General features: G+C 40.2%; 1 protein-coding gene across 3 annotated transcripts in view; it reads left to right on the forward strand.

Moving 5' to 3' along the window:
* Positions 1-18311, forward strand: part of PACSIN2 (protein kinase C and casein kinase substrate in neurons 2) — a 37557-nt gene that overhangs the window by 17348 nt on the left and 1898 nt on the right. The window contains exons 2-10 of one of the 3 annotated variants that reach the window (XM_050323978.1): positions 688-798; positions 7913-8069; positions 8769-9004; positions 9689-9844; positions 10431-10606; positions 11068-11188; positions 12957-13081; positions 13772-13888; positions 14888-15084. In XM_050323978.1, coding sequence (XP_050179935.1) covers positions 739-798; positions 7913-8069; positions 8769-9004; positions 9689-9844; positions 10431-10606; positions 11068-11188; positions 12957-13081; positions 13772-13888; positions 14888-15084 — 1345 coding nt within the window. In that variant the 5' untranslated portion in view covers positions 688-738. The remainder of the gene's footprint in view (positions 1-687; positions 799-7912; positions 8070-8768; positions 9005-9688; positions 9845-10430; positions 10607-11067; positions 11189-12956; positions 13082-13771; positions 13889-14887; positions 15085-18311) is intronic. The other 2 variants (XM_050323979.1, XM_050323980.1) reach the window with 2 other exon arrangements.

The following is an 18311-nucleotide window of genomic DNA, read 5'->3' on the forward strand; positions in this document are numbered from 1 at the left end:
TGGTTATAGGCAATTAGATATATATATAGAGAGAGAATAAATATATATATATATATTCTCAATAAATATAAAATATATAAATAAATAATATATATAAAGTAAATAAATGTAAAATTACATATAAAATAAATATTTTTTTCAGAGCAGTCTAAACCTGAAGCATCTGTGGAGGTTAAACAGGGATTTGTGTGTGTTCTGTGAGGGAGCCGTTGCCTTTCTTTTCCTTCTTGGTTTCCAGCCCACAAAGTGCATTTGTGGATGCAAGTGCCTGAATTTTTGTCTCAAGACCAGTTTTGATACTTATCTTAAATGTCAGCTTGGAGTAACCCTAATTTTTTTTTTTTTTAATACAGTGATTTAAAAACACCCACGAGGATAAATCATACCTTTCTTCCTTGCAGCTGTGTCTGTAAAAGTGAGAATGCCCGAATTATTACAGTAATGACTTATTTTTAATAAAGATCAGAATTTGGAGCTGATTGCTTTTCTGGTTTGTTCCTTTTGCTAAAATAAACCAATGGCCTGGTGTGGTAACATGGCACAAATGGGACACAGGTGGTTCTGGCCTTAAACATTTCCAGGGGTTTTCATCCTGTGACACAGATTTCCAGTGGAAAAGGGCGTGATTCCTCTTTTTACAACTTCAGAACTGCTTTTCATTAATGGTTTTTTAACCTTTTTTTACAGATTCTGAAGGTGCTTGAGCTCTGAACACTCACAGGATCTTCATACCTAGAAATGTCTGGCTCATACGATGATTCCGTTGGAGTAGAAGTTTCTAGTGACAGCTTCTGGGAGGTAATCCGGGTGTTTTGTACAATATCCTGGTTTTATTTGTCACTCTGATTGTAGAAAATGGGATTTTTGTGCACTGCAAACCGTGGAGAGAGCTGCAACACCTTCGGTTATTGGGATCTGCAGAAATAGATGGAAATTACCTTTTAGGTTTTTGACCTGGTTCTGTCAGCGGTTTTTAATGGGCACAGAACTTGAGGCATCATCCCTTTGGGTAGGATGTGCAATTCAGAACTGAACCTTTGTCAATGTAAAAGCATCAAAAAATAGTATAAAATACTCTGTAATATCAGTAATTTGTGCTGTCCCAATCTGACAAAGCCTTTCAGGTGTTATGAGACAATTTAAGCTTTAAAGAAGGGAAACTTCATAAAACAGAAAAAGCCTTTTACAAAAAAGAAAAAAAGTGTTTTTCTTACAGGAAAAAGAAGGGTTTGTCAGTGTCAATAGTGACAGCTGGAGGTAAATGGTGTCCTGGTGGGCTGTATTTAGTAGGACAAACTTCAGCCATTGCTGAGGCAATTCCTGAGCAGCTTCCTTGGAAGAAGTACTTCAAAATAAAATAAGGAGGCAATCAGGAAAAAAGAATCCTGGACCAAAGGGGATCTTTTTGTGATGAGTGTTGGGCACTGGATACTTGGCAGGAGAACATCACTTCTGGCTGGCTGTCCTGTACCGAGCTGGTGTCTCCCAAATTATCGTGTCTGGAAGCATAAAAGATGAGTGAATGAGAGTGGGGATCCTGCTAATTCTGTATGATGATGTTTGGACAAATGTGAATTAAATCCATTAAAGGGTGATCAGAAATAGCAATTAGCCTGAAATTAGGACCTTTATGAAGGGTTACTTAAATGTAATTTATGCACCCTCTGCCCCCTCTCCAGAGCTGCCTCCAGCTCTGGGATCCCAGCACAGCAAGGACGTGGAGCTGCTGGAGAGAGTCCAGAGGAGGGACACCAGGATGATCAGAGGGATGGAGCAGCTCTGCTGGGAGGAAAGGCTGGGAGAGTTGGGATTGTTCAGCCTGGAGAAGAGAAGGCTTTGGGGTGACCTAATTGTGGCCTTCCAGGACCTGGAGGGAGCCCACAAGGAAGATGGAGAGAGACTGTTTCCAAGGGCCTGGAGTGACAGGACATGGGAAATGGCTTCAAACTGACAGAGAGCAGGTGTAGATTGGATATTAGGGAGAAATTCTTCCCTGTGAGGGTGGGGAGGCCCTGGCACAGGTTGCCCAGAGAAGCTGTGGCTGCCCCATCCTTGGAAGTGTCCAAGGCCAGGTTGGATGGGGCTCTGAGCAACCTGGGATAGTGGAAGGTGTCCCTGCCCATGGCAGGGGGTTGGAACTACATGATCATTCAGGTGCCTTCCAACCCAAACCATTCCCTGATTCTATGATGCTTCTGGTTTGGAGTCATCTTTCCAAATTATATTTGACTGAATTTTAGTCTAAAACCTGTCCTTTTTCCACACGTTCTGGGTTGGTTGTTTTGTTTCTGAAGGTTGCAACTTTGAGTTAATGTCTAAATCTTTCTGGAAAGGGATAACTAAACAGCTCTGATCAGTGTGGCTTTTTTGACTTGATTAGAAAGGATGTGGTGCCTCTGGAATGCCAGCTGAGCCCTTCATGCCTCGGGTCACAAGAAGTAAAGAACTCTTAATCAATTGGGAAGTTGTTTTGTTACCACAGACTGCCATTTACACTCTTTTGCTGGAGGTTTTTTTTAAGATATTTGACACCAGAGGTTTTTTCTCTGTTTTCAGAGTCAGCTTGCAGTTTGTCAGAAGCCACCTTGCCGTGTTTCAGTGCCACAGCTGAAAGCAGGGGGTGTGTTTAAACGTGGCCATGGCACAGAAGAGGCGGCCTGGCAGGCTGAGCTTTAGATTTGTTCCCTCAGGCCCCAAAATAGCTCAGATTTATTTACCTTCGGAGTGTGCTGCAAAGCCCATCTTTTTCTTGAAAGGCATTTAGGAAAGAGTGAGGTGGCTGGGTGTGGGACCCATCTGAAGAACTCACTGTGACAACTCTGCTCAGTGCAAATCTTTTGAAACTGAACCACTTTTAGTTCTTGAAAGTTGACGTTCTACTGAGCTGATGAGAACTGTACTTAATAAAATGTTGATAACCCAGCTTTTGTCCCTGCTGCTGACAGAGATTTCCCATACCATTGTCTTTAGGAAATAAACCACTTGGTTCTCTGTTGGTTTTCTGGCTCCAGGAGGCTTTGGTTTCTTTGGGAGCTGTCACTGAGAGTTAAGCTCAGTGCTTGGAGTCCAATACAAATAGTAACTTGTTTCCTCTAAAGGTTAATGTTTTTTATTACAACATAGATGTTGGTTGGGAAATAGCTGTCCTGTTGAAAGGGAGCTGGAGAATTTGCTGTTTGGATTTGTGTTCTTGCTGATGGCTCAGATCTAGCTGTCAAAAAATGTTGGGAGGACAAGGCTTAGGCAGAGGTGGTATCTTGTATCAGAACAGCTGATAGGGCTGAAAAAAATAGGCTTTGAGAATTATACATGTTTGTGAAAGCTGCTGCTATTTCTATTTCATGCTAAACAATTAAATGTAAGGGGGTTTATTTTCATATTTGGTTACCCCAGGTTACTACTTAAAGGTTTTCTGACTTCTAGCTGGATAATAAATCCTTTTCAGGGGAACAGATACTTTTCTTTTCCTCTAATTTGTCCAGGTGTTTACTAAATAAAAGCACTTCAGGAGTCAGAGAATTTCATACATGTTTTGATAAAGGTTTCTTAGAGAGCAGGGAATTGCAAAATAATACATAAAGGCTTTCTGAAAGGTAATTCCCACAATAACAGTGGAGGATTTCATCAAAGTTTCAGTTGTATTAATGTCTTAATTTACTTAAGAAATGGAAACTTCTCTCCCTTTTTTTAATTGCCTGTCAAGCCTCAGTGTACCTTGATGTGTCTGGTTAAGCTCATAACTCTGTGGGTGCTGAAATTCTGCAGATGAGGGATCCTGTTGATGGGCTCCAAGCAGGAATTCCTGCATCTGTGTTGCTTGCTTGACAGGGGTGATGTGCTTGGGCTAATCAGAGGTTGTTGCTGGTACCCTGAAGCAGGATGGCACTGAGTTTTCCAATGGGGATTGGAAAATCTGGAACCCCCTGTGCTGTTTGAAACCCTTTGCATTCCTTTCTCACCTGTGACGTGAAATCAATTGGACTTAGTGAAACACAAGCAGTGGGACAAACCTATTGGCCTTGAAGTAGTTTTGAAATGCAGGTGAAAGAATTTGGGATGTTAATAATTCACAAAATGCATCCTTAAATTTGCTTTCCACCCTGGATGTGCATCCTCACCTCCCTTCTTTGCTGCTGCATCAGCGACAGGGAGCCCCATTTACTGCAGGGCTGTTTGGCTGCCCTGTGGAAACAGCTCCTCACCCACCCAGGAACAGTCCCTGAGCAGCTGCTAAACCCGGGATCCTTTCAGTCCTGGCAGGGATTCCCTTGGAAGATGGGACCTGCTGGGCAGTTCCAAGTGCTGAACACACTCTGAAGTGTTTGCTGGGAATGCCCCAGCAGTACAAGGTTTCAGCTTCAGAAAGTGGGAGTCGATCCCAAATTTATGTGGGTGAGTCCAATCTGATGTCCTGTGCTTCACTCCTGCTGCTGCCAGCCAGGATGTGTGTGAGACAACTCTTGGATGCAGGGAGGCTGAGGGAGAAATTCCCCCCAAACTCACTCCTGGATATTGGAAAAGTGCTCCTGTGTTGAGGGACTTCAGTTCCTTGTCAATGAGTGCTTTTTGCTGATGGAGCAGACTGCTCTTGTTTTCCTTTTTTTTTCATTTTAAAAATAGTTGGGCTCTGCAATAGTAGATTCCTTTCACATATGCATTTTTTAATCTCCCCCTGACACTGAGCAACAGAATGTTTTCCATTTCCATTGCCAGGTATTTGCTTACTGGTGTATTTGGCTGGAGGTTTTGTGGGCTTAAGAGCTTCCTCGGGATTTTTCTTGTAAATTTATGTGGGTAAACTTGCAAAACTTACTCAGAACTGGTACTCATAGGTACTGGGGCTGTGCCTGTGCTAATTATGCAGCAAGATAATTGCTTTTATTCCTAAAAACCACACCAGTGTTATAGATGTTGGTTGAAATGTTTGGAAACTTCCCCTTTGACGCAGCTGGAAAGATATTTTACTCCTGGTTTTAACTGGAATGCTGGAAATAGTGTTTGGCCATCAGTGTGCGTGGGCTTGACTGTGAACCCTCAAAGCTTATTATTCTTTTTCCTACCTAGGAGTATTTGCCCCTAAAAATACCCTTGGTTTGCCCTGTGGTGACTGAATATCTTTCAAGTTATTCCAGTTCAAAAAGGCCAGCTTGTCATGAATAAGGGGAAAAAAAGGAGTTGACATCAAATCTTTCTTCAGGCACTTGAAACTCCTGAAATATTTGTGGTTATAACAATTATCATGACATGCTAGAATTAACCACCAGGAGTGTAGCAGTAGCTGAACATTTGAGACCTTCTGGGCTGCCAATAAATGAAAAAAACTCTTCTTTTTCTCATTCAGCGTACCAGAAAAACCTGCAGAGTGTGTTTTAACTCTGTGCAGGCTTTTATGCTGCTCTCTGACAATGCCTTTAAGAAGAAAGAGTCTGTTAGTTGAGGTAAAGGGGCCTAAATAATTTAAGGCTCTCCCTTTGTGTTGAGTGCTGTGGAATTGTAAAATGAGGTTGTAAACTCTTCAATATTCCCACTAAAGATCCTATCAGTGACAGTGCTTGGCTACAGGACCAACTGAGGCTTATTAGTAGCAAAGATCAGGAGTTTTGGAAAAGGAGAAACTGGTTAATTCAGCTTAAGAAAGGTGGGGAGAGACACTAAACTATCAATTTTCACAGGATTCAGTGACTCACTGATTCTGTCAAAAAAAGTGACCCTTGCAGTGGCATTTTTAAGCAAGAAACTCTTGGGGTTATTTCCTTCTGAAATGTTTCTGACAACTAAGGGTAAAGAGCAGCTGAGTTTGGTGTCATGTAATAAACTCTCCCTTTCAGATGGATTTAGTGTTGGTGCTGAAATGAAAGGGGATTTAGTTTTTAAGCATTTCTTTTTCTTCTGGAAAGAAGAAACTTTATAATCTTGCAATTTACCTTCCTGAAACAAATGTCCTGTTGGTAGGACAAGGGGACCTCAAGTTTTAGTTGCCTGCTGTCCGTTCAACTGGAAATAGCCCAATGATCAGAAGATTATTCCAGGTAGCAAAAATAATTCTAACCAGCAAAATCACATATTTTCATGTGTTGATCAGGGCTAACTGAGAAATCTGAGAATTGCAAGGCATCTGAAAATTATGTAAGTGTGGCTCTGACAGAAACAGAGGAACACAGGGTTGCTTTGTGTGGTTTTGTTCCTGATCAGTTGCTGCAAATAAAAGAAATTGTCATTTCTGCTTTAGCTCAAATACTTCTCGTGAAGGGGAAGGGGCAAGTCCTGCAGAATGTTTGCCTTCTACCTGAGAAACTGGAGAAAATAGTCTTGAACAAAACAATGTATTGTTCCTCTGATTCAGCCTGTCTTTAATGTGTTTGTAGGTTTTTAATTTAATTGTTTGAACTCATCTGCAATTAACCCGGTAGTTCCTTGGCCACGTGAAGACTGGAATCCTTTCCCTTTTACTGTGATTTAAAGACCTTGTGTTACATGCCAACTTACATAACTTATGTTCTCTGTCATAGGACACAGGAAAAACGTCTATCTCCCAAATTTCAGCATTCCCCTGAGGGAATTATTAGTGTAAAAGGCTTTCTTTGCAGTAGTAGGTTATTTTCTGGCATTGCAGGCCTGGGGTTCCTCTTCTTCATTTCCTTAATGCTTTGATTACATGTGAATATTGTCTTTGTTAGGGAACAGTGTTTGAAACTGCCTGTTCTCAGCTTTTTATTTCTCCTGAAAAATCAGAGGTTATTTTTCATACCTTCTCATTAATAATGCAATCTGTTGGCATGGATGCATTGACATCTTGATTTTTGGTGTCAGCTGCTTTGTGGGGCTGGGACCTTCTTGTCTTCCATTATTGTGTGCAGTTCTTGACAGGATTTACACAAATCAGTGACTGCCAGCTAATGCTTTACTTAGGTGCTGCCTAAACTTCCTTGATCTATTGAAATGGATCCAGTCCAACCCAAAAATCACGCTCAGAGGAATTCCCTGAGGCCACTGTCTGAAAGAGTTGGGTTTGTCCTCTCATCGATGGGTTTGATTTTATTTTTCTCCCCAGCTTTAATGAGGAGTCCCAACATATATCTGTATTTATTAGTAATAATCAGTACAGTCACTTATTTTTCCAGCATTTAATAAAGAGTTTTTGTCCATTTTAGGATTATTTCCCTATATACCATTTTCATCAGAATGTACCTCTGCTGACAAAATCCTGAATAAATGTCAGCCTAAAAGCTGGATGTTCTTCTGTGTGTCAGATGTGGAGCAGATATGATTCAAATGTAAAAATGACTGACATGCCTTGAGTATCTGAATGTTTCATTTACTGCTAATCTTTATTCTTCAGTCAGGTGGTTGGGGCAGATAAGAAACCGGCTGTGACATTTAACGGGCTGAGCAAGCTCTGCTAACAGAGTTCTTAGGTCTTGTTTAATGTTTACAAAAGCCAACGTGAGTGACCTTGAATTCAGTGGAAATATTACTCTGGGAGCAGTGTAAGGCTTTTCTTTTTTCCCCTTCAGTCACCTAGATTAGTTATCTCCATTGTGCACAAGAATGAGAGTGTTATATTATATATATATAATTATATAGTTATAATTATGTAATGGGTGCTCATTGTATAGTGTGCATTTTTCTCCATATCTTCATTCTGTATCCCCCTACTTTGCAGGACTAATAAAAATATAATAAAACTTTCACTTTTAAAATTTTCACTTTCAAAATGAACATCTTTTTTCTTTTACAGGAGAACTTGTGGCCTTTTGTTGTGTTGTTGCAGTTTGGTTTTAGGATATTTATGCCATAATTGATTAAGTCCTGCTGGACTGGCTTGCTCTTATCAAACAGTATTTGTGATAAATAGAGATTTCTCTTCTTTTCAGAACTTTGAAGCAGACCCTGAGTGTTTGTCTCTTTGCAGGTTGGGAATTACAAGAGGACAGTGAAAAGGATTGACGATGGTCACAGACTCTGCAACGACCTCATGAATTGTATCCATGAACGGGCCCGGATAGAGAAGGTCTATGCTCAGCAGCTCACAGAATGGGCTAAAAGGTGGAAACAACTCGTGGAAAAAGGTAATCCCTTCTGATTCTGAGCTCTGAAAACTTTCCCCCAGGGGAAAAAAACCACCATGTTTCTGTATGTCTTTGTTTTGGTAAGTACAAATATTGCACTTCTTAGCCTGTTATGGAGTCCTTGCAAGAGGCTCAGTAATGTGACAAATGACCAAGGTTTTCTTGATTAAAAAACAACCAAAGCCCTGCTATTTTGCAAGTTTGCTTGTTCTTTACTGAAGCAGATGAATCTTGCCTCCAGTACTGAGGTACGTTTTAGAAAACTGTTTCTAGATAACTAATGGTAGAAAACACAGTTTGAAAAGGGATTCTGAACAATAAGGGGTCAGTGGTTGTGGGGAAAAGACTAGTATTGCTGTAATAAGGCTAAGCTGATAGACCATTTGAATATATTCTGCCACAGTTTGTCCTTTCATGGTTATCTGGACTTCAAAAAGCATGTTGAGAAAGGGAAGGCAGTCCAGAGGTGGAATACTGAGAGTTGAGAAGGGCTCCAGACTGAATGAATATTCAATTTTCTGACGTAAATTTTGTAATATTCTAAATTCCTGTGGATAAAACCCTGTTGCCTTTCCTAGGTTTGCATCAATATTGCTGTTTAGAAGGGAATGCAAGTGAATAGTTTGAGGTAGTTTCTCGGGAATATAAGTTCCATGTGGGTGGTGGTTACTGAGAAATGACCCTTTCTGTTGTGTTTAGGCCCACAGTATGGAACAGTAGAAAGGGCTTGGTGTGCTTTTATGTCAGAAGCTGAAAAAGTGAGTGAACTGCATCTAGAAGTAAAAGGTTCACTGATGAATGAAGATTTTGAAAAAATCAAGAACTGGCAGAAGGAAGCCTTTCATAAGCAAATGATGGGAGGATTTAAGGAAACCAAAGAAGCAGAAGATGGATTTAGGAAAGCTCAGAAACCCTGGGCAAAAAAGCTGAAAGAGGTACAGCAGTAGATTATGTCTTAGATATGCTGTGTTATAATATACTAATGTCTCGGATCTGCATAAGGGAGTAAACTCCCTGTTCTCTCTGCTGGACCCTCCTTTCTCAAAAAGATCTCTTGCTTTCTGTCCTCTTCTGAAAATAAGCATTTTTCTCTTGGTCTCTCCTAATCTTGGTGTCTTCAACAAAAATCTGGAAAAAAAGTGGGATTTAAGCTATCACTTTAAACCATGTCTGATTTCCTGCATTTGAAAGTTGTGAATTGCTCAAAGGAATGAGAAGGGGAAATATATTTGTATTTTTGGGGTGGTTTTTTTCTTCCTTGTCACGTAACATTATCCTTAAATAACAGGTTTGTAGAAGAAGGGGAGCAGGAGGATGTGGGCATGAGGAAAAATATACAGTTGGGGACTTTCTGTAAACCTTTTGTGAGTCTGTTCAACACTTCTCTAAAGCTGTATGAGTGACATTTCTTGTGTGCTGAGAGAATGCTGCAATAATTTCCATTGTGTTGATTCCTTGGCCTAAATGAAAAAAACAAATCCCCCTGCTCCCAAGAAAGAAAGAACATCCTGAAACAAAACCTGACACTTCCTTCATTGCATCACGATTTTAAAGCTAGAAAATAGTTGATGTTTGCTGTCTGCTGTCGCAGCTGCAAACACTCAACTGTGCTTTTGTAGGTGGAAGCTGCAAAGAAGGCCTACCATGCAGCCTGCAAGGAGGAGAAACTGGCCATATCCAGGGAAACCAACAGCAAAGCTGACCCAGCACTGAATCCTGAGCAGCTGAAGAAGCTACAGGACAAAGTGGAGAGAAGCAAACAAGACGTGCTAAAGGTATCCCGTGTGCTGACGTACTTTTTAACCCACAACTTGTGCATATTTAAGCATATTTAAGCATTTTGTGTTTTTTTCTTTTTTTCCCTCCTGAGTGTGCTGTGAGCAATGTGTTGTCATTCCTACTGCAGAATGCATTTTTTAAATGAAGTAAGCTTGCTTAGATGGATGTAATAGAGGCAATCCATGTAAATGAATGCTGTTGTGTTGCCCAGTTTGGTTTAGCTCTTTAGTGGGCTGCCACCAAGAGGCTTTTCTAGTGGGACTTCCCTCAGAGGTGTCTTCTGCCTCTGAGAGTGCTGTCCTGTGGTCTGGAAGGCTGATGTTCCATGGGGTGAGATCTTTTAATTCCTGTGTGTGGACTATTTCTGTAAATTAGTGCAGAGTCTGAGGTTCTGTCTGTTAGCTGAGCTCACAGCACATGCAATTAATGTTCCCAAGGGTTGGTACAATGTTGGGGGTTTTGGTCACAACTCAGAGTGGACTGTAAATTACTAAAGGAGGAAAGAAATTACTACATGGATAAGTCTGTGTTATAAGGCAGCAATAAAATACACTGCTAACAGTTTGGTTTTCTACCCCCCAGACAAAAGAAAAGTATGAGAAATCCCTGAAAGAATTAGATAATGCCACTCCTCAGTACATGGAGAACATGGAGCAGGTGTTTGAGCAGTGCCAGCAGTTTGAGGAGAAGCGGTTGCGTTTCTTCCGAGAAGTGTTACTGGAGGTCCAGAAGCACCTTGACTTGTCCAACGTTGCAAGGTAAAACTTTGTGAGGCAAATTCTCCTCGTGAAAACTCCTGTCTCAATTCAGAATCCCACGGATTTAGCACAAAAGCAGTTTCTGCTGTAGACAGGCTTGGAAATTCAGGCAGCCTCAAAGTTGGTGTCCAGTAGTTCCAATACGCTCCTATGTACATCCTGCTTTTACTGCCAGCCAGGTAAATTAATTTACACAAGAACCATCATTCTGAAGTCTGGCAAATAAAAGGGTATTGTGGGTTTGTGAACTTTCAGCAGGTTCACTTGTTGGACTGCTCTTCCTTTTTTACAGGCAGTTAATAGGTCTGTCAGGCTGTAATAAAAGTCTGTCTTGCTGTAAGTTGTTCTTTTTCAATACTATTGTGAATTTTGAAATATTAAAAAAACCAAACAAAACTAACTAGTGGCTTTGCCATGTTTCTAAATGTTATACTGAATTCAAAGACAAATTTGTTTTGCAGTTACAAAAATATTTACCGAGAGCTGGAACAGAACATCAAAACAGCAGATGCTGTTGAAGACTTGAGGTGGTTCAGAGCCAACCAAGGTCCAGGGATGTCAATGAATTGGCCTCAGTTTGAGGTAAGCTCAGAGTACCTAAAGCCCAGAATTGGTTTGCCTGTTTTTGCCTCTTTGCTTTTTGTAACGTTCCTTTCTGGTGTAACTTGAGGCTTCCAATGCTGAATTTTTTGTTTCTGCAAGTCAGAGTAGTTTTCTTCTCTTCATTTTCGGTTTTTCTTCTCACGCCTCAACTTCTGGAGGGGATTATGTTGGGCACCTATTTAAAGAGAAAACTGTAGTGATATTTTTTAAGATAAAGTCATTAGCCGTCATTTAATTGACCCATCTCTGACACCTGCATGTGTTACCCTTTCTGTTTTACCTCTCCCTTTGGTGTCAGACTTGACTTTGAATCTCCTTGCTGTTACCAGATAATTAAGAGTGAGTGCAGCAAAGACTCGGAAAAAGTCTGAACTAAATACTTTAAAATTTGAAAATGAGTATGTAAAATTCAATACTACCGTACTTAAAAAAAAAAAAGTTCTACCTTTAATTTTAATTGCTGAATGCCATCTTCAAAAGAAAGGGGTTGTTCTAAGCAGTGTTCTGTTGACAAAAGTACAAACATGTGGCAATGCAGAATTGTAGTACTGGGGTATCAAATAGCTGGATTGGGAAGGAGTTTTACCACAATCATGGGTTTAGTTGAAATAATTTCTAGACCTTAAATTAATGGAGTGGAAGAATAAACTATTTCACTATTCCCTCATTAACAATAATGGAAAATATCACATTAAAATATTGAGCAACTTTAGAAGGTTTGAGGAAGAAACTCATAATAATACTGCAGAATTTACCTGAAATGCTGAACTAGAGTTAATGCTGTGAGGGGAAATTGCCATCCTTTTTCTCAAGCATTATAAAGTACCAATGAAACCCTCTGGTTACTATTCTCCTAATCAAGTTTTTTCTCATTTACATGCTACAAGGATGACGTAAGTAAAAAAGTCATGATCAAATGCCTGTGAAATTGCATTGTAAACTGCAAATGTGCATAGGTCAGTGGTCTTTAAACTGTGGTAACTCAGAAATCCAATGTGTATTTTGCAAAGTTAAAATTACAAGGTATCTCTGAAGGGTTGGCCAGAAAGCACTTGAAACTGGGCTGACTTTGCTGCATGTATAAGCCCAGTAGTAATAGCAACCCTCAAAACGTAAATTTCTTGTTAAAAATACGATTCTTTTGGTTTTTTAATTCTTGCTTGCATCCAGTTTGTTTTGTGTTTTATATCATTATATGCAGCTTGGTTTGCCTTGACGTTGTAGGAGTTGTGTTTAGGTCTCATCCTGCTTGTCCATCTGCCTCTGAATGGCTCAGAACATCAAGGAGGGGCTGCAAGTGGCATCCTGAGTCTTGTCACTCGTTGATTTGAGCCTTAACTCTCAGAGATGGATTTTTAGGGCAATAACTGTCACTAAATCCACGGTGAAGGACCTTGTGGCTCAAATCTTAGGGACAGGAGAAATGATAAACAGTGAGATTAAAAATCAGCTGCTTTGTAGGTCATTCTGGGAGCACTTCTTGAGTAGTAAGCCCTCTCTCATAACACCTTTTTAAATTTAAATGTAAGCTTTACCTTTTAAAGCCAAATGCCCTGGCACTGTGAGCCCTCCCAGGACATCTTTTTAAGGAGCTGCACTGGCCAGCTCTTTTGATTTCTCAGACTGAAACATTTAATAATTATTGTTGTATGGATAGATGTCTGTTCCATAACTCAGTTTGACATTTAAATATGATTATTCCTCTGTTCAATTAAAAGTCTCCATCATGTTTTGCATTCCTTGACAGGAGTGGTCTGCAGATCTGAACCGGACCCTCAGCAGAAGAGAAAAGAAGAAAGCTTCTGATGGGGTGACTTTAACTGGTATAAATCAGACAGGAGACCAAGTTTCACAACCTAACAAACACAGCAGGTAGTTTTTTTCATGCCTAAAAAGACTCATTGCCAAAGGTTGTTATCTGCACTAAACCCTACAGCATCAAAAAGTCGCTGTTCAGTCAAATGGTAATTATCTGTGAGCATTTTTAGTGATGTCTCTGCAGTTCACAAGTTAATTTGGGAATTATTCTCCATTCCACAGTTCTCTTTCCACTGGGAATTGAAGGCAACCAGGCTTCAGGAGAAAGTGAACTTTCTGTAGCTGACCTGGTAGTCTCCTGCTATTTATGTTCCCAACCTCTAGAAAAGACAACCACACTGTGAAATCTTTGCTTGCTAAACAGTCACTTCAGAATTCTGGGTGTGATGAATATAAAACTCTTTAACATCAGCTGCTTAAAAAAGGAATAAGACTTGCTGGAAAAATTGCACTGCCTTTTATTGCAGGCAGTAGGAAAAAGAAATTATGGTCCATGAAGGATATTTCTAATTGTGGAGGAATGTGAGACTTTCCAGGCTTTTTTGGGTTTTGTGCTGCACTTGATGGATATTTGGGGTTTTGTTTATTTTTCTTTTTTTTTATTATTGTTTTTTTCTTTTCTTTTTTTTTTTAAATTTGGCTGAAGGAGGGGTCTGCTAAGAAACTGCCTAGTGGGACACCAGTGACAGTGTGCTGCTCTTCCACAGATAGGGTCACCATAATGCTTTTTCTTTTCCAAATTAGCAGTCTTAGTGTCCAGAGTAACACAGTGCAGTCAGTACAATCAAGTTACAATCCCTTTGAAGATGAAGAAGATACTGGGAGTACTGTCAGTGAAAAGGAGGACAATAAGATCAAAAAGTTGGTGAAATGTTGTTTGTTTTTTTTTTTTATAAATAGTTTTCACATTTTGCACTTTCTCTGTCCAGAGTTTCCTATTTTTGGTTTCTATAACACTCTGCTGGTCAGTGCATGAAGTGTTTTCAAGCAGTTGTGTGAGCAACACTGTGACCTAACTTGTCTTTCCTAACAGATGCCACATCTGTTGCCTTGACCTTTGGTCTGAAACCAGTGGGGTTATTGGCAGTTGCTAACAGAACTGCTGTTGCTTTTTTTCCCTTCCTTTACCCCTCCTATCAAATGTCAAAACTGGTGTGTTTTTCTAGTGAAACTGCTTCTGGGGCTTTACTCCTGTGTCTTCTTGCTGAATAAATCTGCTTTTAAGGTTGCTTTCTTTTTTTTGTTTAGGACCTCCTCAAGCAGCTGCCTGTTGCTTCAGTTTACACACTAAGGACATAGCCCTCTCTTGAATGGCATGTGCATGCTGGGCAGTGAACTTTCCTTTAAATCATAGACTTTTTGCAGTAAAATATAATAGAAACACAAGTTTCTTTGTTGGTGGATTGCACCGTGCAAAAAGTGTTGTACAGGTGCACAGAGCTTTGGGAGGAAGGTTCTGCCAAGCTACTTAAATATCTTATCCTGAACTAGATAATTCCTCTCATCTACTGCCATTTTACCTTTCTAGAGTAAATAGTCCCATGGGTTGTGTAGATTCCTTGATAGAGAAGCCTTTTGAGTTTGTGGGGAGGTTGTCTTTGATATGTGTTGGTTTTGCCTTTTTCTACCTTGGTAAATGTATTATAAAATTTGGAGGGGGGGGATTATTGTTGTTGTTTTGGTTTTTTTTTTTAATGAGGCATTGTCAGTTAGAAATAGATGAGAAGGGACCAGAAAGAAAATTTCAAAACTGAGCCTTAGAGTGGAGTTTAATCTCAATTAGGGAAGCTGCTGTCTTAGTGGTACTTCTACCCTCCTATTTTAAGAGCAGAAAAGACTAATTTAAAAATTGACTTTCAGCGTGAGCAGCTACGAAAAGAACCAAAACTACCCCACAGACTGGTCTGATGAGGAGTCCAACAATCCCTTCTCTTCCACTGATGCCAATGGAGACACCAACCCCTTCGATGAGGACACCTCTCCAGCCATGGAGGTGAGAGTGCGAGCGCTCTACGACTACGAGGGCCAGGAGCAGGATGAGCTCAGCTTCAAAGCTGGTGAGTGGGCAACATTATAAAGACATTTCTCCAGTGTTACTTAATGTTAAAAGTGTCTTTCAGAATATTTATCGAAAAGGAGAAAGGCTGGGAGTGGTTTTTTTTGTCTCTTCATCTTTTATTTTCGGGATGTGTTAAGAGAACAAGTTGTGTTTCTTTAAAAAGGAGTTCGTGCAGCAGTGGGGGAAGATGCTGGGGAAATCTTTTGACTTTAACAACATAGTGTTTATCAAAATATCAGTGATATTTTGATAATGTACCAGATAGTGCTTAGTACCTATGTCAGAGATCAGTGGAGTCTTGTAATAGATAGTGCTGACTCCTTGCATTGGTGACTGGTAATCCTGTGCCAGCTGGTGCCTAATCCCTGGATTTACCTATCCCAGTTTATTGTTTACTAGTAAATGTCTTAGTTTTGAGAGCAAAGACAGGGTGTCTGAGCAAAGCTGATAAGAAAAGTGCATCTTGACCTGTCCACAGGCTGAGATACTTTCAAGGAGAAGAGATTCACAGAAGGATAATTTGGGGAATGGGGAACCAGAGACCTTCAAAAGACACCCACTCATATCCAAATAAGTCCATGGAAATATTTGGCATCTGAGTGTGTATTCCAGAAATGTAATGGATGCATTAGTTTCATGAATATAACCTGGTTTTTAGACTGCTGGGTGTGCATTTAGGTGGAGAGATCCCTCCTGCACCCAGTGCTGGAATGAAGGAGTGTCAGCTCTTTAACTCCCCAAACTGGTTGGAGAGTTTATTCCCCCTTTTTGGGTTGTTTCTGAAGCTGTTTCTCTGAATGTACAACTCCCCTTGCAGGATCCAATCTAACCCTCATTGCTCCCTAACTGTCCTTCTTAATATCTCCTGTTTGGCAGCACTGACTCCTAATCTGTTTTGGAATATGTTGGGATGCATCTGTTTGGGATATTCCTTCGTCTTTCTGCAGAGCTGAAAATCCTCTCTCTTCCTACTTGGTGGCAGTAACAGCTGCTGCTTTCAGCTGTCTAGAAGTGCCAACCCTACAGGAACCCCTGAACCCCTGACTTTTCCTTTTGGTAGATAAGTACTGTAGGCTTCCAGAGTGGTAACAAAACAGCTGTGGAACGCACAGCAACCAAAATGATTCTTCATCCTTGCAGAACTTTCCCTGCTCCTTTTACTCAGCAGGGGTGGGAAGCAAGTTCATCCTCTGGAAGTACACGTGTGTGCTGTGCCTGTGAGGCAGCAGGGTGGCAACCCAGGGGTTGGCAGGAGTCTTTTCACTGGCAAAACTGTGCAATGTTTATACCCATGAGTACAAATAAAGTGCAGGAAGTGTGAACTGTGAAGTGTAGGTAAATTTAACTTAAAAATCTGAAATACCTTGGAAAGAAGAACATCAAAGTATGTTATGACAGCAAGTTATGTCGTTGTATCAACCCTAGGAAAGGGGTGACATTTTAGCCCATGAGTCCCCCTACAGATGCTGAATTATAATTAAACTCAGTTTTTTTTCAGAAGTATTAGTGTGATAGATTTGCACTGAACTAAAGACTGAAGGAGAAAACTCCTCAGGTCATGTAGGAGCCAGTTTAAAACATCCTCAATCCTGTGTTCCTGTGTAGGTATCCCCAGACTCCTGAGCAGCTGTCAACAGAGGATTAATGCATTTTAGGGCTGGGTTTAAATGTGCATGGATATTCCCAGATGGGATTTCCTTGGGTATTCAAACAATCTGCCTACAAAGTGCTCTGTGGTCACTTCTAGATATGTGCTGTAGAATATCTGCTCTGCATAGTGTCCATTAAACATACATTAATACAAGAAACTCATTTTTGTTAGTGAAATACTTTATACATTTGGTGGATATATATATATATATACATATATCTACCCTATGTCTGTCTTGCCCTGCTGTGGCCCTGCCATGGCTGAGAATAAATAGTCACAGTGGTGCAGTCAGAACATGTTATTGTGTGTTCTGTTTTTATCATCACAGTTGTTTCACTGTAACTGTTGTGCAGATGACACTTTAAAGTGTTAATGTTTTCTTAGACCTCCAAGATCACTGAGTCTCCAAGCCCAAGCTTGAATTCAAATGCAGCTGTATTATTTCATTTTTATTAACATATTTCACTGTTTATTAACACGTTTCAGTCTTTATTAACATACATTTCATGGAAGCAACAGGGAAGGTTTGCTGTTGAGCCCTCTCTCATTCTGCAGTGGGGAAAAAATGTCTCCCCAAACCAAGCACAGTCAGCAGTGCCAAACTTTTGTTCATAGTGGTTTGGGTTTTTTTAGTTATCTGGTAAACATACAATCCAGAGGAGATGAAGTTTTAACCTTTTTTACCTAAGAAAGGAGCTATAGAAGATGGATGTGTCAGGAAGATTTGATAGGAAGCTTGACCATTTCTGCCAAAGAATTTACATTCTTTAGGCTGGTTCATGTCCTCCTAAATGATGCCAAGACTTTATACCCTTTGGGACTGTAATAAGTGGTTAATACCTTCATCCTGTATTTGCTGTTGCTAATGAAGGTGAGACACAAATCGGTTTTATCCAGGGACATCATTTGATGCAGATCACGAGGAAATAATTGTTGCTCAGTGTGGCCTTTTTTCACCTGGGTGAGATGGGTGTTCATCTGCTCATGTACAACATTTTAGAGGCTCTCTAATGCCAAAGTATTTCCTGAGGATGTACAAGATAAGATTAGTCAAAACAGAGTTATGTTATAGTTCATGAATGTCTGGTTACTCATTTTCAGCTTTTGCTGAGAGCAAACTCCAAATTACTTCCTTTTTGTGGCATTTTCATCCTTATTTCCCATCAGCTCTTAAAAGGGTGCCTCGACAGCAATATTTATTTCACTTCCACTGACATGTTAAGGGTTAAAAAATGTAGGATTGTTCTATGTCAGAGGTAGTTGTGTCATCCACAACTATCTTTGACTGTTCAAACCTTTAAATATTAGGGAGTCTTTGATCATACAGTGAAATAACACAGCGTATAACTTCAGAAGTTGACAAAAAATTTCATAACCATTTTGAAACACCATCAGGGTAATATCTGAGTTTCTAAGTAGCTTGTTCCTTCCTGTTTTCTTCTCCCATGTGCAAATCTGTAAGTGATAGATGTTCTCAGTAGCAACAGCACGAGGAGCAAAGAAGGGAAGGTTCCTACTGGGGCCTGCGCTGGGCAGGGGAATAAAACTGGACATGTAGATAATTATCATTTATC

This window comes from Myiozetetes cayanensis, unplaced genomic scaffold (genome assembly GCF_022539395.1).
Source record: "Myiozetetes cayanensis isolate MyiCay16 unplaced genomic scaffold, myiCay2020 scf3, whole genome shotgun sequence".
Taxonomy (NCBI): domain Eukaryota; kingdom Metazoa; phylum Chordata; class Aves; order Passeriformes; family Tyrannidae; genus Myiozetetes; species Myiozetetes cayanensis.